Below are 22,876 nucleotides of genomic sequence, written 5' to 3' on the forward strand. Positions count from 1 at the left end.
CTGCCTTTATCCCTTCTTCCATTTAGCTCTTTTAGAAAACTCAAATGGACAAGAAGCATCATGCCACAGGGCGTGGAGTTACATTTATTCTGGGTTCCCATCTGCCCAAAAGGCAACGTGAGGTAATACAGCTGGTCTGCTCTGGCACTCGAAGCTGCCAAGAAATTCATCTTTAAAGGAAAGCCTCCTAACTATACCCCTCTGTGCCGTTTGGCTGATTGATTTACAAGCCCTGAATTCTTCTCATTGTCAGCTTAATTCATTAACCCTCTCAGTCACCCAAACACTGGGTTAGCATAGCACAAATTCCTCCGTGCTCCATTCAGCTCAGCGGCTTGGCAGAGCCTGTGAGGCTAAGCTCTGCGACTATTCTGAGGAATACAGTGCGCAGAGCTCCCTCCCCGCAGCTGCTCTCCCTGTCCGCACCGCTGTGCATTTAAAATCCTGCTCTAGTTTTTCCCGGTCTTGAGAGGTTCTCCATGGCTTTAACCTCACTGCTCGCAGCATCCTCAGAGGTTCCCATTCATGAACTGGAGGTCTAGCACACATCCCTTTACCAAGCAGCTGTATTTCAACAGGAACAGCAGGGAAGTTCTTCCAATGTGATGTTTGCTCTGGAGGACAGCAGGAGTAAATCAGAGCTTCTCTATTCCAGCTTCAGCATTTTTATAAGGGATATTTCCATCATCTCATTTAAACTATATTTTTTTAAATATACATATCAAGCCACAGTGCAATCAATTGCTTCCTCCTCTCTAGTATGTTCCTAACTTTGGTCCTCTCTGCCTGGATTCAATGCCTGATGTAAACAGGGAAACGCAGCTGTCAGGGGAAGGATTTTCTTGCTAGCTGAGTGGTGCTGGTAAGTAATTGCAAACACCTTATGCTACGGTAAAAACCTTGCTATTTAAAAATGCACTTGAAAGATATTTCCCCTTTGATTATCAAACCTCTAAAATATGAGCGCTGAGTGGTTCAGCAGGTTAGTGCATTTCGCCTTGCATCCCAGGAGATAAGGAGATCAATTCTGGTTAAGGCCATCAGCACAAATGTGTTTGGCAGGTTTAAAATCACTCTCTGGAAACATTGCAAAGGCTGTCTTTGCCACAGGTCTTGGAAAGGAGTGGCTTCATGTGGGTGGTGACTGGGTTCAGAGAGATAAAGTGGGGTTTTAACAAACCTATAACCAAGGGTTGCCAGCCCCCCTTTTCCTCCCCCACACCTCCTTTCTTGTACTGTGGATTCCCTCTCTGAACCAGTCTGGGTGGCTACCAGCATGCAAGTGGCACGGAGTGGGACTAGGAGGTGACACCGTAAAGTTGAAAATACGGGGTGTCAGCAGACCAGCACCTGAACAGCTTGCCCGATGCCCACGGGTACTGCATTAGACCCAAACCAACGTCCCTCCTCTCCTACTCCGATGCAATAGTCACTCCAGCAACTCCTATGTCACCACCGCTCTGAAGTCCAAAGGGCAAAGAGCACCTCTGAAGAGACAACCGGTCACACCTGCGTTTGCAGTGGCCTACCTCGGCAGGCATGGAGACACCAACACAGCACTTGTCACCGACTCCGCTGGTGCGCCTTGCCTTGAGATCTGGGCAAGGGCTACGAGGAGTTAATACCGTCCCTGCTGTTAAATGGCATGAAGAGGCACTTATCCAGCTTACCTCTGTCTCACCAAAGATAAGCACAATCCCCCCTGCAACTCTGAGGATCACGAATACAGTCCTGTCCACCCCAGCCCAGCCGCCTGCAGCCACGTTATGACTGCGCGCTCTGCAGAGACGCAGAGGACAAGCAGCAAAAGGCCACGCCGGGCTGCGCTCCTCAGCTCTGTGCTGGTGCATCCACTGTACCTTTCCTGTCGGTCTCTGTTGCATGCACTAACAAAATGTCTCCAGATCCACCACGAACATCTGGCCCATCATCTCCCTGCAACGAGAACAGAAACGCGTTAGGCACGGTCCAAGCTCCCTTCGGCCTGGTTTACCATCCCTGGGGTTCAAACGCAGCAACAACTGGCAGAGCACACAATGTTCCTGGCACTGCTCAGAGCACAAGCTGGGACATGGTCTTCAGCGCTGGGCTAATCCTGGAATTTGGATAAAACCTTTGGTGTCCCAGATGAGGATCTGGGCTGATCCTCACTTGGGGTCTCCAACTGCTTAAGGCCAGGCCGTGAAGCTCAATGAAAACTGAACCTTCTGCCCACAGAAGAACGAGCAGAAATGTCCCAGACTCCCAAATGCTCCCAGAAGACCATTAACAGAGCAGTAACACTGTGTGAACTGTCTCAAAGTGCGGGATCACGTACCACAGCACTGTGGGGTGAGAGGTCACGCATTCAAATTGCATGTTCCTGTAACATCAAAACCTAGCGAGTTAATTCCCTAATCTGGAACCGTTTGGCTGGAGGTCACCTGAAGCGATCCAATAACTGGGAGCAGAAAAAAGCCCTGCTAGCTGTTTGACCCCTGCCTTACCACTCTCTAAAAACATCTTTCTTCTAGCTACTGCTATTCACAACTAAAAATATGCAAAACTGATCTATCACTCAGCCAGCGGTTCCCACACTGCAGGAAACAGCTCACAGTGGCAGTTCTATACTGTTTCAAACATGCAGACCACAAAGAAAAGAGAAAAAAGAGGTTAAGGGTTGACACAGATACACTAGTCTCCAAATGTTCAGAAATCACTGATTTTTAATTGTTTTTTAGAATAAATATGCCTGCAGAGGAGACTGGAGTCACGTCTGGCTTCTCTTAGCAATGTCTTTGTCATTTCAATATGCAGAACAGTGAAAAAAAAATGCATTACAGCCAAGAAACAGCTATGTCTAAGATGTGAATTTTTCAGGTGACCCTCTGGCAAGACTCCTGAAATACTACTTAAAGAATGAGTAATAGCTTCTCACTCTCTCCTGCGCATCTCGGCTGACCAAAGAACACTCCTAAAGTGCCAGTAAATGATACAATCTCTCTGTTTTTCAGACTAGACCTCTGACAGTGTGAAAGCTTCAAAAGCCTGCATATTCCCTCAAGCTGCATGTCAGAGACAGCTTAGTTGAAGAGCACAGTGAGCAAAGCTGTCTGGGAGCGCACCCAAGGCTAGAAAAAAGCCATTTCTCAAATACAGAAACAGCTACTTTGGCTGCTCTTCCAGATCAGTAATACAGCGTCCTGCTCAGGATATCTGCTAAACCTGCCTCCAGACTGAAAGGCCAACACCATAAACCTGCACCTGGATTCACTGTGCTCAGGCTCTCAGGTGTTTCACTTCAGACTGTAGCAGGCTGAAGAGGTGGGAAGGAGCAGACTGGGAAAAGGGCACAAGATGAGCTGGTTTTTATGGAGACATCTCACATTTTGTTAAATCCCTGCTCAGCGCTGATGCTCCCTGCCTGTACCAGCATCTCATACTTTCGTAACAACCTGCACACGTAAAGCTGCGTATCACTTATGCTCCAACCTAGTTTTTCCTATCAAACAAAAGCTCATGCTTTGCTTGTGCACAGAGAGAATCAGATTTCAATACACCAAGAAGTATGAAAGCAAACCCTGAATGCACCTACCTCTTGCTTCAGTGTTAACCTAGCCATAATTTCATTGTGGTCGATAAGGGATAGCTCGTCTACCTCTTCCCCCAACTGTGACGATTCCAAAGTATCTGGTGACTGCGGCTGCCTATTAAAAAAAAAAAAGAAATGCAAATACCCATCAGTGTCATTTTCCATCCAGGGGAAGAGATGGTGGGTCCACCCAAGCTCTCATTGTACAAACCTTCATTAAACGACAGTAAGTACACAAGACAGTCTGGAGGCAAATCTTTTGCAAACATGCCCAAATGTCTAGCGCTAATTCTGTTGCTTTGTGTGTCTCTTGAAAAAGATAAAGATGAACCTTTAGGACCTGAACGCTTGTCTGCCTGCATTTCTGGCAGACAGGATTTTACTATGCCCAGCACGAGTACACGCTTCCACGTCTCCTTAATCCACCGAATTTTTAGTGCACACAAATCTAAGCCCTTCCTCAAATGTATAGAGACTGAGCATACTCTGGACGTATGATCTTAGTCAGCTCACGACCCGCTGTGCTGCTACAAGGGGAGATGACAGGCTCTTTTTCTGCAGGAAGATAGAGCACAAAGCTCTGACCACTATTTTGGTGTAGATCCACAACTCTAGTATTCCAGCACCCAAGGGCTGGTACTCTTGTGCCTGGACACATGCTTTCTGTGCCTGCATTCCTAAAAAAAAAAGGCAGGCATGCATATTCTTCATAGCCTTCCCCAAGCACAGGCCAAAACCCCATGTACCAGTCCACACTTTCAGCAGATAATGAGCTTTGTACAGAACTCTTGCATTGTCTCCTTCACTGCAGAGATGAAAACCCTCAAACCAACTGCAGGAAAATGGGGAAGTTGCCTGTCACACACAAAACAATGCTGTTCTCTATTTTTGCTTTAGAAATGCAATTGAAGAGCAATCTCAAGCAGCAGGGAAGCACTCACTCCACTCCTCCTGAAGCCCATCTGTTACAGTCTGCCCCTCTTCATTTACATAGACAAATGATAGCTAAGAGCATTAGAAAGGATATAAAGCCTCCCGCTTCGGGGTCTCAGCCAGCCTCTAACTAGCAGGGTTAGGAAGAAATTCCCCTCTGGAAGACTATTTCCCAACAGTGATACAGACTTTTTTTTGCAGGTTTCCCTGAAGCAGGAGGGAACAGCCAGCGTTAATGACAGGACTGCTGGTTGGATGGACTTCGGATGGGTAACACGGGCTGCATTAACCCCTGCATGCTTGCCGAGTTAAGTAACGGCATCTTGCCAGGATCCTCCTTGTTCAGCAGGATCCCACCACTAACCAGTCGTGCAAAAAAGTGGGCTTAAAGTTCAGAGAACATCGAGAAGGCTGAGGGCAGAACAGGCAGCCCTGAGGACGGTTTGGCAGAGCGCAGGGCTAATGGGATGCTGGTGAGACTCCGTTCCCTTTGAGGCCAGGAAGCAGGAGGACCAGGGCAGTCAGGCTCACCTTTCAGCACCATCTTTGCCTTCCTTCCCCATGGCACTGCTGTTCGAAGTGGCGTCTTTGGAGTGGCCGTCTTTGACAGAGGGAGATTCCTGCAAAGAGAAAGAAGTTTTCCGTTATTACATGGGGTCCTACAGCACAGCGAGCCTTGCATTTACAGTCTGACTGCCTCTAAATAGCCCTTTACTGTAAATTCCTACAGAGCGGTTAAAGATTGATGCAAGTTAATGCCAAATGCCAGGAAAACACACAAGTTAATTAGACAGGAAATTTGGGACCATCTCTGGAGACTAGTGTAATTAGTAGTGTTTGCTTTTAACATTGTGAAATGATGCTGAAAGTTACAACACAAGTGAGCTGTTGTCTTGGATTTTAACCCTGTCACGACTTTTTTTTTTTCCTCCAGCCCCTACTGTTGAAATACACCTGCCTTCTGCTTCAGTCAAAAAGGACACAGCCAGCTCTAAGCTCTCCAGTTTCAGTTCCCCTCCTGGTCACAGCCCCCAAGAGACCAGCCTGTCCTGGGGGGTGGAAGCACGCTGCCATTGCTACCTCCCTTCTCTCCCATCAGCAGAGGCTACGCAGTGACGCAACATTTCCACTTCACAATTCATGGCTGTGGAAATGAGCCTAATGCAAAAAAGCAGAACCATCTGAACCCGCGGCATGGAACAGCAGGTAGAGAGCTCAAGGCAAAGATACAGCATTTTAAATTAGCCATTTATTAAGGAGAAAAATACCCATGAACGGCAAATGATAATATTAATCTAACAGTGCTGGAGTTCAGAATTATTTAACATCCTGCAGACTGAAACTTGGAAATTCAACCTACTGAACAGACAGGACTGACACCACCTACATGCTATCCACTCGTCCTGGAAAACACACTGGTGAGATTAGGTTTCTCAGTGTCTGCAGAGTTTTTCCAGACTATATCTGTAAAGCTATTTGCTTCGAAGCCGAGAACCAGCTCGCAGCTGCCCAAAAGGATGGGCCTGCCTAGATGTGTCTCCAGAAGGGAAGTGATGGGTGCGCTATCTCTTGGCTTATTTAACACCAGCATGGATAAATGTCTCGGAGACATCCTGCAGGAGATGTGCCTTCCAAGGTGAGGACAGGCAAAGAGATCGCCACAGACCTCTGCCGTGGTTTCCTCTGACCCAACAGGAAGACGGTACCTCCCTGCTGTGGAAAACGCCCTGTTTCCTCCAGGAAATATCTAAGATAGGAGGCTTGAGCAAAGGAAGAAACAGCATGCGATGACAATGCTAAATCATTCACTTGCTTTGTATCCAAACAGTGAAGGAAACAAAAATTTAGAGCACAAGGCTTTCTGTATTAAAATAGGGAAGACAAAGAAGTTACAAGAATAGACACGGCCTCAGGACGGCTGGTGAGGGTGCAGCTTTCTGGCAGGGAACCTCACGCAAGCAGCTCCAAACAGACAGTGAAGCACAAATGAAATAGTGCGGCAGGAAAAGCTGTCCCTACCTCTCACCGGGCTCACCGCAGCCCCGAAAGCACCGTGTGCTCTCCACCGGACCAGGAGGCCCCCTGAGCCCGCAAGCCAGGAGTGGGCAAGCAGAGGGACCGCCAGCAAGGGAGCCGGGGCAGCAGGACGGACACAGGAGCCCCACGGTGTGCAGCAGAGACCAGTGCCAAGCGCGTCAGCCCCGGCGTGAACTCAGCATGCACCAGGCAGCCCCTTCCCAGTGTCTGGCCCTCTCCAAGTTACTTACTCCTTCAGAGCGAGGGAGTTCCCCGTTGCTCTGGCCAGAGGAATACAGATTGACGTATTCACCCTCACCAGCCTCCTCACTGGCGTTTTCACTCTAAGGAAGACAGGATGAAAGGAAATACGTGATGGTGCCCCTGGCCAGCACTTAATGTTAGTGACAGAACGTGCCCACGGGCTGGAAGGAGAAGCGCTCTCGGTGGCTGCTGTCACCTAACCGGGAGCCCTTCCTCCTGCTTAGTGGCCAACACCAGCCATGGAGGCTGTGTTGGCCACTAATTCCTGGGGGTAATTATTATCTGGTTCTTGAGGTTTGTCCCAAAGGCCCTGAGCTGCAGCAGGACAGCAGCAGACACTGCTTTGCAAGAGCGGCCATGGACTCCATGTTGCGAAGGTGCAATACGCAAGGTTACGGAAGCTGAGCATTCAGAGCCTGACAGAGCTTCAGTGCCCGTCCTACCCGCGCTGTAGCCCTGCTGCTAAACACAGGTCAGCCCTGCAGCCCAACACAGATCAGCCCTGCAGCCCACAGGGTATCAAATGTATCTCCCGAACTATGCTACAAGCACAGACTAGAGCCGTAACATCAGGCTAAACCTAACTCGAGGGCTTCTGGGCTGTAACAAGGACCTAACACAAGGAAGATGCAACAGCGTGGTCAGGTCCAAAGTGTGAAAACCCGATCATTTACTCTGCAATCAGTGTCCCTATTCCAAACTGTGCGAAGAGGCAGCACTAGCATGCACTGTGCTGCCAGCTCTAATCCCATCAACTCTAGGCTTTGCAGCAAACAGAAGAGGAACTGCCTTGAAAACAAGGTGTTTAAAAAAGTAGCTGTAATGGACAAACCTGCTCAGTGATCTGCAAAACTGGTCTGGGACCTGAAACCTGTAGTGCTGTACCAGCGTGGGAACAGCCTTAGTCTAACTTCACCAACACGCGATGCTGTGCACCAACGTGCATGGCCAGCAAGCACACAGCTGGGGCTGCTGGTAACTGGGAAGAGCAACAGGTTTACGCACAGGAGAGACAGAGCCGGACTGCACCCACCGCTCCTGGGCTCACCAGTGACTGAGCAGGGAGCAGGGCAGCAATCACCAAATCCTGCCATGGCAGCAACTGCAGGATGCCAACCACTGTTAGGAGTCTGTGTTCAGAAAAAACTAACCTCACAAAACACTTCCTTACCTTCCCCAGCTTTGTGTTACAATTGCAGGAAGCTACAGCAACTTCTCCTCTCCCCTTCACCAGCATTTAACATTTCATGTTTCCTACATATGTACTACCATCTTTTGAAACATGCTGAGGTTGTTCATTTTTTCTAGCCACCATTTTTATACGAAATTACCACTCTGCAATTCACAGACACATTTGGAAAACGGACTAAATCACATTTAGAATGTATTAATACAAGAGACATTTTCTTTTAAAAAACAAATAAACCCAGCCTTGCATTAAGGTGCTTTATCTCTTTGGATAGTCTCACCGAAGGCGTCTGGAGAGAATCAGTGAAAGAGGTTTCAGAAGGAAGGCAGACAGGAGCATTCCCATTAAAGCTGCTCTCCTGAGAAGAGGAGTTTGGCACATCCACAGTGCTGGGTGACTGGCTGGCTGCGGCGGGCACCGCGAGGTCAGAGCTCTGAGATGGATGGACAGGCGGGAAAGGTGGGGTGGAGCAGGAGGAGGAGGTAGAAGAGAGAAAAGGAGGTATGGAGACTTGGTTGTGAGGCACAAAGTCCTGGGAGTAGGACCTAAACACAGATTTGTACTACAGGACGCAGAGACGTACAACACAGAAACGAGGAAGATGGGGAAAGGAAAGACAGACAAAAGAAAAAGTAATTAGATCGGCAGCAGTGTAGCAGTGGCAGCACAAGGCATTTCTAACACAGGCACCTCTCTGTCGAGAGGCCAACCTGAACAGAGGCAGCTCTATGTTACCATCCACAAGCTAGAGCAGGAATTGCTACCTGGGAGACATCAGCCGTTTTTTTCTGCGGAGAGGCATGTTCTTGCACAAACAGCAGCCGGGCTGCCCATCTCACAGAGCGAAAGCAGGCACCAGGGTGTTTACCTGCAGGTATCCAGCCTTTGCTAGGGAGGGACAAAGCCTGGGTATCTCAGTACTGTTCATGACAAAGTGCAGCCTGAAAATCCCTTGAGTGGATGAAAGGATGCAAAGGCATACAGAAACCATGACTGTGAGCATGCTGGAAGTATCTAGAGAAAAGTACTCCAAGTGCTTATTGCTTTTCTGGAACTTTCCACAGGACCCAAATTTAAGATGCTGTTTCCTCCAGCCCTGTAATTTAAGAGCTACTGTGTCGAGCCTGTTCCAGAACACACAGCTTCCAGGGAAGAATGGCTGGACACCATCTTCAAAGTTACACTGAGGATAAAGCAAATTACACGGCTACTCCTTCCCATCTGAGAAACACAGGGAGCAAAAATGGTAATTGCCCTCAGGAGTGACGAATTCCTTATCAAACCAATCCTTTAATGCAGTGCCTTGAAGAGTCAGCTGAAGAGATGAAAAGAGATCATCTGCGTAAAGCTTTATTTCACTATCTCTCCTAATCATCAGATTACTGTTCAGATAATATTAAATAGGGTGCAGTGGGAATATATTGTGCCAAGAAAAACAAGAGCAACCCTCTGTCTTTTAACATCTGGTGCTAGTAAGATTTGCTATCAGGTTAAGTCCAAAACAAAGCTGACACCCACCAAAAAAACACAAAAAGACAGCAATGCTAAACTCGCAGGAGAGGAGTTTACTTTAAAACGTGTAGAGCTCAACCGCTAGCGAGATCTGTGTCATAGCCAAGTGGACCGAAGCACGAATCACATCACCCCCAAAAAACCCAGGCTGAAATGAAGCTGCAGCAGTTGCTCATCTGAGTGATCTGCTGCAGGAGGACGGTGCATTACAGAGCTCTCAAGAAGCACAGCCACAACTTGCTCAAACCAGACCGAAAAGTGACACCGCTGTGATGTAAAAAGGAGAAGGGGAAACAAAGGCATGAATTGGAGAATTCAGGCTACATTTTCTCAGGAGAGTCGAGCAGGTCATAAAAAGCAAAGCTTAGGCGGCCACCTGAGCCGTGGCAGCAGCATCCAGCTCAGGACTCGTACTTTTTTTCTGCCTAGGAAAGATGTGAGCTTAAAAATCTAAACTGAGAAGAGCCTCAGGCCAGAAGCCTGGGCAAAAAAGCTCTTCCACTACAAGGGAAAGGAAAAGTAAAGGTCAATGGCTAGACTTTACCTTCCACCAACTTAATCTTCGAGTGGTTGCCCTCTGCCGTGCGTGGAGTCTGGCAGTGCTCTGGGTGTATTCTCGGGGCCCAAAACATATTGCAGGCCATAATACAGATGAGCAGAGGGAGCAGCTTTGGAAAGAGAGCTTAAAAGACTACTGAAAAATAATTAAAATGTAAATCCCTACCACATGCCTGTGGCTAAAAGAAGACCAGCTCCAGGACAGGGTCTCCTCTCTTCCTGCCCGTATCTTTCTGGCTGAGCAGCCCTGGCTCCAGGGACACTGTCAGCTTTTGGTGCTGACCCAGTAACAATGACAAGTCTAATCTCTGTATTTACATTCTGCCTGGATAAATGCTCTACATTTATTCATTTTCACTTGCATAGCACAAAACACTAAATCCCTCGTAAGACGCCAGGCTCATGACATCATCTTGGCTCAGCAGATTCATTATGCCTGCCGCGTCTCCCTGGTATTTCATGATCTCACTGGCGCTAATATGCCAACTATTGCCCCAAGTCCCAGGCTGGACCCCCAAAAAATAACAGGAGCAAAGCCAGTGGTGAACCACTGCTGCAGCAGCTCTTGAGAAGGCACTCAACAAACTACTGTCCCGACGAGATCCTCTGCTCCAGTAAAGAAAATAATTTGCTCAAACAGAACCTGTGTGCCAGCTCCCCTAGAGCAGGGCTTCCTGTGTCCACATGAGACAGGCAGCATGTGCTGTCCTTCGCTTTGTAGCTGATGGACATCTTCCACCCAGGAGTCCCAAGGGGTTTTGTCTCTGACCTGCTGAACCCAAAGAAACAGTCAGGCTTTTGCAAAGCAGCAGTGGAGCTCATGCAGAGCACAAGTGAAAGGAAATTACTGCCCTCAATCAAGTTACTCGGGGGCAGGCAGCACCCTGCGAAGCTCTCACGCTGCGTGATGGTGCTGGTAGGGTTAGTTCAGGCCAAACGCCGGCCGGGAGGCTCGGCAACTCAGATGCTGCCTGGTACACTGGTTGCAGGCTGAGCTAGAGCTTGGGGAGATGAATTACTGTTTCTGGGGCAGGAAAATTGGCACAGCTTCTGCCTTGCATAGTTTCGGAGACATTAATCCCAATTCAAAGGCAATTTAGACCTAAATATAACATAACATTGCATAAATTATGTAAGTTTGAAAGCGGATATGTTACTACTGACAATTACTATACATTCATCTCTCCTCAGTCTCATCAATATACCTTTCAAAACAATATCTTTGCACGAGATGTGTTGAAAATGCCGGTTTAAGGCCCAGGTACCCAGGAAAATGCATTAATCTTCATTATGTGATCTGCGAACAATCATTCAACGACGCAGACATGCTCTCAGCATGCTGTTAATAAAGGGAACAGTGCAGAGAAGCCTTTGGTGTGCTGGCATTAATTAGCCAGGCTGCTCTCAACTTCCATTCTTGTTGTAAAGTTGCATCTTGTAGAAAGCGAGCCAGGGAGCCCCCTCCTTCCTCCGGAGCCTGCAAGCAGCTCTGGAATTCCAGCTATGCAGCCATGCTGGGACAAGAGCCAAGAATGAAGCATACTTTTGAAAGGGAAAAAAAACACCCTGCGGTGGAGATGATGTCCATATGGCACCCACTCCTGCTGCTCTCCAGCCCGACCCAGCCCTGCCCAGCCAGCAGCTGCAGCAGGAATTGTGGTGATGGCTTCCATGGGGTTTGGGTGTTGTACATCTCTCGGAAGCCCTGCCATCCTTTAAAAGACATACTTTTTTTGGGAGGGGACAGTCCATCCAACACAACTGTCACAAGCAAACTAGTTCTCCTCTAGTGCTCGCCCCATGAAACGACAGGCAAGAGTTTATCTCAGAAACAAATCAGTGCTTGTTTTAATCTGCTTCTTGCAGGGTCAGTAAGGCCTCGGTTATGGCTGTACTGACACAACCTCCCACTCCAAGGCTTTGCTTTAAGGACTTCAAAACAACCTCTGGGAAAGCTAGAAAGCAGTCTGCAGCCAGATCCTTTGAGAAAGGATGCTCTCCTCTTTCCTAACTCCGGCCAAGCTGTCAGGCTCCCACCACTGGACCAGAAGATGGTCTCCCAGCATGAGTGATCCTGACCTGCGACAGCAAACAGCCAGCACAGGGAGAAGAGAGCGACCCCTCTCTTCTCACCAGTAAAGTGGATTTTAAAAAAACCCCTATCTGCTGCTTGGGAAGTACTTCCACAAAGTGTGCTTTGAGCTTGGAGCAATCCTGTCTCCTGGGAACAGCAGGAAGCTAACGTGCCCAGACCTGAATGCTTGCCACACACCGTGACACAAAAAGGTCTTCCAGAGATGGCAGCTTTCAATGTTTTCAATTTGCTGCCTTTGATTTTTTGCAATGGTCAATATTTTAGAACAGCTTTCCACCATCAGCAGTGGTGTTACAGGATGCCCCAAAGGTCAATGGCATTACGACCATTTATTTGGATTAGATGGGAGGAGATAAGCACTCTAATACAAAACTTCTTCCAAGAGCGACACTTCTCTACATTCACTAGGCTTGGCTGACCACAAGTAACAGGGAGACAGGGTGTTTATATGCAGGGAGTCACTGGTTGTGCGTTACAGCAATCTCCATCCTAAATTCAAAGTTGAATTCAATTATATGGCTGTCAGAACATCTGCAGCATCAGCAGACACAGTCTTTACCTTTTAAGCACAGCCTTCTCAGTTACCCTGTGGACTTCTGCAAAATTAACCTGAGATCCTGCCAGACACTCCCAGATCAGATAGAGGATCAGACATCCAAAACATGAAGCTATCAGAGGAAAGGATCAATCTTTTACATCTCCTCTGCTAATGCTATTAAGAGAGCGACATGGGCAACATGCCAGGACTGGATGCCCAAATTCTAACAGCAGAGAACTATGTTCACAAAACACTGGGTGTTGCACAAAGCTGCTACACCCTAAGAATTTAATTGCATAGACAACTATTGGAAAAGACTTCCTATCTCATGACACAATGCTGGGCTTCCAGGTACTTTTGCTAATGAGGAAGGAAATGCTCCTACAATGAATGGCTGGAAACACAAGCTGCCAACAGAATGGCTTCAAGCACTGCCACAGGAAAGGCAGCAAATCCTCATGCTTGAATGTTTCTCAGCAAAGCGTCTGACCTGGCTGCACAGCTGACCGCGCTGTTTTTAAGCCATGGTTAGCAGAACAGATGGATGGATGGGGCTTACTATTCCCTTGGGAAAGGGTGTCCTGGCTTCTGCATGAGAAAATACAAAATCCAAACTTCCCCTCAGGTGAGAGGGTTTCTTGTACACCTTTCCAACAAGAAAAAAGGAGGGAGGAAGAAAACACTTGTAAGATTTATTAACCATGCTATCGTGTATCTCTCAAAAATATCAGGAGAATTCAAACTGATCACACCTACAGCATCAACTCTTGTTTAGCTTGTAGGCAATACCACCATATCTAGCAAGCTGATCTTTAAAAGGCAGAGCCTGGAGACAAAGACAAGACTCCAAAAAAATCAGATAACACAAAAAATACAGCCTGTGACCTATGAATTCAATACGGGACTGCTTAGAGAGACCTACACAGAAGCAGCAGTGCTCCAACTGCAAGAAAAGTGTATAAACCACCAGAGGAAGTGGTTTTCAGAAGCAGGATTCAGTGATGCCAGCATGAAACGGCACTATTAATATCTCCGTCCAGGCGTGCCGTGGGCAGTGGAAATCAACACAAATGCAGAGGCAACACTAAACAGGAAAGGCAAAACAATACCTAGAACTCCGCAGATGGTTAAATGGATGCAAATCTTTTTTTCCCCCCTTCTCTCTTCTCCAAATTAAGGAGCGAAAACCTGCTTAGGACAGAAACAAATTAACACACTGTGATTTCCCAGTCCTGGTTTGATCGAGGAGCCATCAGACCACCACATGAATCAGAACAGCTCAGTCTCTGCTGAGGGCCAGGGCTGTAGCGTGTGTTGCAGACTGGAAGTGAGCTACACGAACATGAGCGAGGCGGGGAAAACATGTGAAACACATGTCTGCACTGTGTGCATCTTCAAACGCTTATCTGACCCTCCTTTTCCTGAACATACGTTAGCACACACACAAGAAAGAAAAACAGCTGCTGTTAATTTTCTGTGTGCTTGCTCAATTTGCTCAAGAAGAGTGGGAACAAGTGAGAACAGAAACACTGAACTGGAGCTTTTGTAAGGAAATCACTTGCGCCTTCTGCTGGAATCCAACAGCCAATTTGGTTTCTGGGAAGTTACTGGAAATGTTTCTTAATTAAAAAGAAAACATAAGAAAAAACAGTATTTTGAGAAAGGCAAGTTATTTCTCCACAGTGGAGGATGCAGCCAAATTTCCACTAACGGCACGTACATGCCTCAGAGAAACAAATGTGTTCCTTGTTTCAGTGAGGAAAACGTTCCTAGGTGTAACCGAATGCAAGACGTTCTGCAGTCTTCGGTGGAAAGTATGTGGCTGGATAGCAGCACAGCTTGTCAGCGGACTGATTTCCTCTATCAATGCAGAGCTCCTCAGCTGTCGGGAAGTAATGAGATTTGATTCCTGCCGTTCGGATACCTGCCCACCCAATTCCAGTCAAACAGCACAAGCAGTTAATAAGCCAAAGGACAGTACCTCTGTCTTCACAAGAAGAAGGGAGGGAGGTGATCAGCTAGAGCAAAACTATCGCCAACAGTCACCAAGGAGGATGCTTTCGTCTTGCATACCTCCTTCCCCGCTGTTTAGCAGCAGAAACTGCTTTCAAAAGAGACGGGAATCCCTGGAATCATTCTTGACAGCACAATCCAGTTGTCCCACCGATGTGCGATTTAACAGCTCGGCTGTGCATGGGATGGGGAATACGATGCTGCAGTTCCTCACAGTATCAGCCCACACTACAAACACGACCCTTGCTGGCACAGAGGCCAGACGCGAAGCAGACTCAGTAAAAAACAAGCTCAACTGGCCAAACCTATGAGGTTTGATCCAGTTGCTCAAGATCTGCCTCTATCCAGTAAAAGCTATTACCTCTGACACAATTTCCTGCAAAGAAGGGAAAAACGCCATTAGTGGGCTGACAGAGCAGTGGTGGCTTCTGGACTGCAGCAGCGTCTGCAGCGCTGATCGGAAAGAAAAAAAGTCAGGGTTCTAGAAAAAAAATTCATACATTAAAAATTAAAAGAGTAAAGATGCTGTGAACAACTTCACCTCTTTTTTGCTTCAAAATAACGTCTGAAAACAGTCTTGTTAAGCCCCTTAAATCAGTAGTAAGGTGCTGGTCCTTCACATGGAGCACAGAGCTAATGGGCTAGCATGCAGAACATGGCATAGGCTCGGCTTTCCTGCTGTCTGCATGTAAGCAGATGGGTTCAGGGCCAGGTCTTCCCCCCGGGGTTGACTCCTGCTGTCCACCCCAGGCCAGTCTCCAGGAAAGCAGAAAAGCACAGGGCACTTCCTGAAAATTGGCTACGCTTGGCAAACCTGCAATGCATTGCTCACGGTGGGTCAATGGACAGTCATTTTGTTTATCAGCTCTGACCTCCTGGTATTGATCTAAGGAGGATTTTGCTTCCTGTATGGAATGGATAATGATTAATGTAGGAGACATATAATTTTAAGAGATTTGATAACCCCCGCTGATATTTGGGTACACAGGAGGCCAACTTCTCAGTCAGCTGGTACGCGAAAGGTGTGCTCTCCCTAGCATTAACTCCCTTGCTGGGGCTGATGAGAAGCTACTCCTTATTTTTTAACAGGTTGTTGTTCACCACAGTGCTCACTTGAGTGGCCTTTCTTTGGTGAGAAAGCTGAAGACATGAGAATACGAGGAGCAGAGCTATGTGCTTAAACTGTTACTAGTGCAGCTGGTGGCATCCCCCGGGTGAAACCGCAGGGTCTTTCCAGCCAATGCTCGGCAGCAGATTGCAAGAGGGGCTCTGGTCCTTCTTAGCGCTGAAATGCAGGGTGTCACCCTGGGAATGATCCAAACCTTGACAGCTGTTTCACATCTCTGTCTTATTAGGAACAGGGAAAATGGGATAAGCCATGGTTATGGTATTACATGGGTCAGCTATGATGCATGTAAGGACATTGGTATTTTGCAGCTTGGAGACAAAGAGACACTGTCATAGTGAAAAATCACATTTTTGCCTGTGAAAAAATAGACCAGCTAGAGTCACGAGCAACTATGAGATTATCATAATTTAAAAGCATTAATGGAAAAATCACCATTTTTAATTTAACTTATTTCCTTTGTGCATTTGACAGTGCACTGCCTAATTGTTCTCACTGTTCCTCATGCTCCAGCCATGTACTCTCCCTTCACCAAATCCTTGCAAAAACAAGTAAGGATTTTTTAATAATTTTTTAACATTTCATACAATAATATATTCAAAATAATGTAGTCCAAAGTAAGATGAGAACAGGTCATAACAATTAAGTAGGCAGTAACCATTTAATCCATCGAGGACGCTTTTTTAAATGAAAGTGCCCACATATTTTTAGAACATTATGCTATCATATTTATAGCTTCTCAATTAAAACAAAAATAGTGAAGTGCTTTTACCTTGTCTTACAGTTCTGTGTTTTGCCTGTAAGGACCACTATCAAACAAAAGAGCTGTACAACTCAGAACTTTTGCACTACTTCAAATTTTAAAACTCTACCACAAATCTATGCAAGCACTGACCTTTCCACACCTCAGCCTTTTCGTCTGTGCAGCAAAACTGTGCTACTGCTCTCTCACACAAGTGGAAACCAAAAGCTTTAACTCATTGCTTGTGAAGTAGTGCTACTTGTAAAGTACTTGAATATTTTCCTCTTCTTCAGACCCACGATTATCACTAATTTTTAGAGAACAATTAAGTGTTAAAATGGGAAGATAGCAGTGGCACAGTGGGAGGATACCATTTTCAAATATTTGATATTAAACTAATTGAACACTTTTGAATTTTCTCAAGTCTTGTCTGATAATTTCTTCTCCAGAAGAAGTCTAATTTACTAAACATCCAGGTCACTGTTAAAAAATAGCCTATTCTCAGTTGTCATCGCACAGCAATCAGAGCATAACCACATAGTTTTACATGCAAACGAGCCCCATACTGATGAGCTGTTGGAATCCCACGGTTGATTTAATTTCATTACATTAACACTTTGTTATGACTACTGTTTAATTTAAGCAGCTGATCACTGATTTAAGCAGTGCTCTAAGATTAGCCATATTTTGATTTAAATCATTCTCAGCCCCTCCTGCCGTTCTCTCTTCAGACTGCTCCTAAGTGCTGTAGGAGAGAAAAACCCTGCTTCTTTGTCAGCAAATCACACAATCTTAGTGAGCCGGTTCGGGACCATAGAGACGTGAAGGGAAGCAGACAAGCAAATATGAGAGGAAAGATCTGGTAGAGGCCATTTGCTAGGAAAAAAATGAAGGAGCTGCAGCCGTTGGTCCATATGCTTGACTAAATCCATGTATTTCGGGGATGGCATCTTGTTATTTCTCCAAAGGCCAGACTCACACAGCAGCCTTTAATCGACTCATCCATATCGCTGACGTTGTGCAACAGAACAAAAAGACTTTGCAGCTCCAGCGTGCAGCCTGGGGAGCACGCAGGCCAAAGGAGCGTGCCTGGGCACACAGGCCAGCTCTCCGTCACCACTCCTTTGCCACAAATGTCAGTACCGCTGTGTACATAAAGTAATGAAAGCCACCCCTCCCCTGTGCTTCATTTAGTAGGATTTACACACAGTTCTTCTCACCTGGCTGATTACTACATGAGCTCAAAAGCCCCCAAAGCACCTTCACCTTTACCTGCAACCAAGCACGTAAGCACAGAATTTGCACACAAGCGTTTCACCGACACAAATACGCACACGTGTTAAAGTGCGGAGAGCAACTCACCGAATGCACAGGAAAGGAGCTGTGCCGGTTGAGAAAGGAGTTAGAGACTGACATAGTGAGGCCCTGAGTGGCACCGGTGTCCTCGGGGGTGAAGGGCACTTTAGTTTGCTGGACACAGTAGGAGACAGAAGAGAAAGAAGAGGCAGCATAGGAGGCCTGCTGAAGAGGGGGAAGAAAGCAAGAGACAGAAGACACAAAGAAAGAGCACAGAAAAAGCAATGAATAAAGGATAAGACATGCTAACTGTAAAACAATGCATATAATGGCTTGCTAAACAAACAGCTATTCATACAGTTCATCAGAGCCAGACACACCAGTATGCCTTTCCTGAGCTCAAGAGGCAAGACAAAAACCACAGCTCAAATCTTCTTTGTTCCATAAATCCCTTAAAAATAAACTCCCACCTCCCCCTTCCAGTTCACCCATGGCCAGCTGCTGTGGTGAGAGGCAGGGCAAGCTGTTCCTCGCTGCCCTTTTTTTCCCATGGCGTGGGGGGCAGATGCCCAAAGGAGGAACTGGCTCTTGCTTCTAGCTGTCTCTTGCAGATCACTAGTTATTTGTGGCAACCTGCAGCCTGTCCAGCGTGCTCTATGGGCCTGCACTGGTGCTGCTGAGATACTGGGTATCAGTGATGTCCAGCCACTTTTTCAGTCCAATCCAAAATAATATATCATTTGCACAAGAGAGGGATATGACACTGTAACTAATAAATACTGTTAAGGAATTTCTCCTGAATTCCACTATAGTAAGGAGTATGAGGGAGGCAAAGATATATCTAGGTTTTCTCAGCTCTGACTTGTTGAATATAATGTACAACTGTTTCACAAATAGGATCCGAAACGCACAAGAAAGGACTTCCTAATTATTATTTTACAGGAGTCCATCCAGCAAAACATGCCTACTGCTGGAGCAGCTGACGCCTGTGTGATCTGCTGTTTTCGAAACTCTCACGGCAGCAGGAGCAGAGGAACAAGTGTCTGGTGGCTTTTACAATGATTGTTGAATAAGCCATCATCTGCTTGTACCACTTTCCCAACAGAGAGATGAAGGTAAGGGTGGGAGGCTGCACCTGAAGAAACCTTTGCTTCAGGCGAACTGCAAGCAACATCTTGATGGGATCAGCTTGCAAGACTACAAGAACGCCTAGCAGTCAAACCAGCGACAACTTGGCTGCCCAGATAATGATTAAACAGCAGCAAAGAAATGCTTTGCTTCAGCTGACAAATTCAGAAAAGGAGCAGAATTTCCCTTCTGCACAATGGCTACAGTAAATCTGTGCTTTACACACCCTCTCTCATGACCGTGTAGACCAAGTCACTGCTGGAAACTATCACTAGAGTGTAGCCTCCTTGGGGAGGAGGAGGTAGGGCAAGGGACTACAAGGTTCAAGTGGCAATGCAAGGATCACACGGACAAGGGGACCAGAGACTCTGGAGAACTGCCTGATCCTTCAGAGAGGAGTCCTGTAGACTCTTCAGTGTCTCTGCAGAGCAGATGGGATGCAGGCGTCTAAGGTCTCACCTCCACAAAGCAATAATGCAGAATACTCAGTTCAGCTTAGCTGGAAATGTTACTTTATCTTCTTAGGACTCTTATCTGCATCACAGGAATGTAGCAATGCAAATCCCAAAATTATAGTTCTTACTTGCTTTTCCCATTTGATTAAAAAGTAACACCCTGGGACAGTCAAACTTTAGCATAGATAATGTGAAGAAATACTGCAACAGTCATCCTCATGATGGTAAGACCATGAGTCTATTCCCACATTTCCTCCTGCTTTGTTAAAGTTATGGCCAATTTAAGTTAGCTACTTCAGCACAAAAGATGCTTTTTTTTTTTTTTTAATAGAGCAAACCAGATAATTAAGATAAACTACCCCCTAAGGCTGGAGTTAAAAAAAAAATAAAAACAACAGAAAAGAAAGGAAGACCCTTAAAAAGAAATAGGGCAAAATCTCAGCTCTGCTGAGGCTGGAAACAAAACTGCCGCTGCCATCACTGGGGCCAGGATTTCATCCCCCACGTGGAAAACAGCCCTTGCTGTATTGTTAAACCCACCACCCAACACACACACACTTGTGGATGTGCCTTTTTGTGCTGGCAGTCTGGGAGGGCCAGGAGAACACTGAAAAAACAGGTAAAATCCTGAGTCACACAAGGGGACTAATGTGGAGAAAATACGCATGAGTTAAATAACGGCTATACCAAAGCTCTGTGGCTCTGGCAAAGACTGAGCCATAAAAGCAGTTATGTTTAAATGGTTATTATTAGTGGCATCCTTGACAACTGTTTCAAAACAGCATTGGGAACACCAGTGCTGCAATCTCTTGAAAATCGCGTTGCCCAGTGTGTCAAAATCTTCAAAGCAGTTGTCGTTACACAAGCCTGTAGTCTGGCACAGATTCAGCCATGCCATGTGGAAGACTAACGTTTCAATTTAGGGCATTTTAGGGCTTTCAGAGCTTATGTGGAACAGTCTGAACGTGGGGTTGGAAGGGAGCTCAAAGTAGATGATGCAAAATGCCTAAAAACATGTTAACGAGACGATAAGGAGCATGATGTGGTAACACCACGGAGACATCCTCCCACCACCGCAGCCTGTCAGGAGCAGGCATAGCAAGAACAGAGCTGCTCCTGGGAGGCTGGCATGCCCTGCCGGGGAGGGCACCACAGATGTCACTCACCAGCTGCCGCTGTTTCGGTGGGAGAGCAGGAGGAGGTGCCAGATCTTGAGAGGGGTCTAAGCTGATAAAGGAGTCACTGAACCCATAGACTTCCATGAGGTGCTTGTTCTTCTGCTGGTAGATGTGCTCGTTCTGAGGGGTCTGGTAGAACATGGATGGCTGTGGCTCGGAGTAGTCTTCCACAAACTGCATATATGCCATCACTGCAATGCAAAGAAAGGTCACGCTCACTGCTCCTGGTCCGCATGCTGCAGCTGCAACAAGCAGGCAGGGTGCTCATTCTCAAAATAAAGAGTAAGGCCATGCCACTGTCACTCGGGCTTTGCTGCCGGCTGGGAGCAGCAAGGCATCCGCACTGTGTTCACAGGTACCGCGTACAGCCGGTCGCCATCCGCCGTGCAGGAAAGGATCTGAATACCCTGTCCTGTAAGCCAGCGCACAACAAACATAATCACAGGCCACCAACACATCTGATCACAGCTCAAGGAACCAGTGAGCTACTTGAGAAGTCTGATTCACTGACTCTTAGCCCAAATCCCTTCCTCATGTAACCCACGGCAATTGTGAGAATATTCCTCAACAGCTAATGCCCAAAGTCACCAAAAACTAGAATAATTTCAATCTGCTTTCCAGAAGGCACAAATCATCTTGCACAAAGATGCAACCTTGACAATAAATCTATAACAATTCTTGTGCCTATAATAAGCCTTATATCTGCAGTCAGCAAGATTTCTAGAAAGAGGAGGCTTACAGCCTTTCCCCCTTCTAGCAAGCTGATAAAATTGTTATTGGAGAACACCTACCTCCAAGACTGAGCGTACCCCTCCCTTAGCTATTCATATGCCACTGCCAATGCTGGCACAAGAGACTTACCTTTTAGAAGGGCCACTGACCATGCCTTCCTATCTCTTTAGCTCAAATCCAACACTCTTCATTCCCATCCCTTTTTAAAGCATCTTATCATCTCCGATTCTTGAATCCAACTGATTCAAAAGATTTTCTCAGATATGGTTCAATGGAAATATTACATGGGATCAAATCTCATTCAGAGGACCTTTCCATCTGTACAATACACTTCCAAATCTATGGAGAAAAACCACAGGGGTCTGCCTACGCAGCTCTGACAGATGATTAGTTACTGCTGCAATATTTTGGTGTTGGAGGGGGAGAACGATACTCTGTGTCACAGAAAGACTATAAAACCTCAGAATTATTCAGGATGAGAAGTGTACTTAATAAATGTAAAATTAATACAGAACTCTCTTCTATATACCTGAGAACAGGAGCAACAGATGTATTTCAGTGTCATGAAAAGGACTAACCAAGGCCTTTTTGTAAATAAGCTGTCATGCACAAGATACTCTGTGATCATTCTTCCCTTCCTCCTGATAAACAAGCAGTTGTCAGGTTTTGTAAATCTGGTCATTAGGTGGCAATTATTCAGCTTCTGTTGGTATTTCAGTCGTACAGCTGAAATGAATGGATGACTTTAGTGAAAGCCATAAATACAACGACCACAATGCACTATCTGCACATCGTGAGGCTGGTTCCCACACAAGCTGCAAGGCAAAGCCCTCTGTTCACCTGCCAATGCAGACCTACGGGCCAGCCTGTTTCAAACAGGATGCAGCCGCGCAAATGTGTCGGTAGGAAAGAGTTGCTTTGCACCTGTCTTCTGCACCTTTTTTCAGATTTCCTCTAATATTTTAAACTTCATTTACTCCATTCAGAAATGGAGCTAATACAGCTGCCCCTTCCTACAGAATTATATCCCTCCTCCAAAAAATAGAATAAAGAAAACAAAACAAAACAAAAAGCTGCTGCAATCGGAGGTCAGGAAACCTCAGCTGATGGATTTCAATCCCGACCGGTAACACCTGCTGTCCCCATCCTGTGACCCCACACGGTCCTGCCAGTGGACAACCTGTCCGTGTCCCGCAGCACTGCCAGCTCCTGCACAGCTCTGCCAAGGCTGCTGAAGTTCTGACCTCCAATACCCCTGCTATCCAAGCCTTGCTCCTCTTCCTCCACCAGCCGCTCTCCTGCCTTCCCAGCGCCACTTCACAGATGTAAGCCACCACCCTCGCTGGCTCAGACGTCTCCTTTTTGATGGGAGTGTGACAGAGGTTTCACACCTGTGCCTGCTCATCTGCTGGTGTCAGTGCTCATGTTAAAGCCAAGATCCAATTTGCTCATGCACATGAACTTCAGCATAAGTTCTAAGAGTAAAAAGAAGCATGTTCTGGCAATATTCTCTTATTTGAAATCATGGTG

At 46.6% G+C, this 22,876-nt stretch overlaps 1 protein-coding gene across 8 annotated transcripts in view; it reads right to left on the reverse strand.

The window, feature by feature from the left end:
* RAPGEF1 (Rap guanine nucleotide exchange factor 1) overlaps positions 1-22,876 on the reverse strand; it is an 86,751-nt gene that overhangs the window by 8,121 nt on the left and 55,754 nt on the right. For 2 of the 8 annotated variants that reach the window (XM_075439416.1, XM_075439418.1), the window contains 7 exons: positions 20,603-20,805; positions 17,920-18,078; positions 8,254-8,535; positions 6,772-6,864; positions 5,036-5,124; positions 3,575-3,686; positions 1,860-1,935 (listed from right to left, as the gene is read on the reverse strand). In XM_075439416.1, the coding sequence (XP_075295531.1) occupies positions 1,860-1,935; positions 3,575-3,686; positions 5,036-5,124; positions 6,772-6,864; positions 8,254-8,535; positions 17,920-18,078; positions 20,603-20,805 (1,014 nt within the window). The remainder of the gene's footprint in view (positions 1-1,859; positions 1,936-3,574; positions 3,687-5,035; positions 5,125-6,771; positions 6,865-8,253; positions 8,536-17,919; positions 18,079-20,602; positions 20,806-22,876) is intronic. The other 6 variants (XM_075439417.1, XM_075439421.1, XM_075439420.1 and 3 more) reach the window with 6 other exon arrangements.

This window comes from Opisthocomus hoazin, chromosome 19 (assembly GCF_030867145.1).
Source record: "Opisthocomus hoazin isolate bOpiHoa1 chromosome 19, bOpiHoa1.hap1, whole genome shotgun sequence".
NCBI lineage: Eukaryota > Metazoa > Chordata > Aves > Opisthocomiformes > Opisthocomidae > Opisthocomus > Opisthocomus hoazin.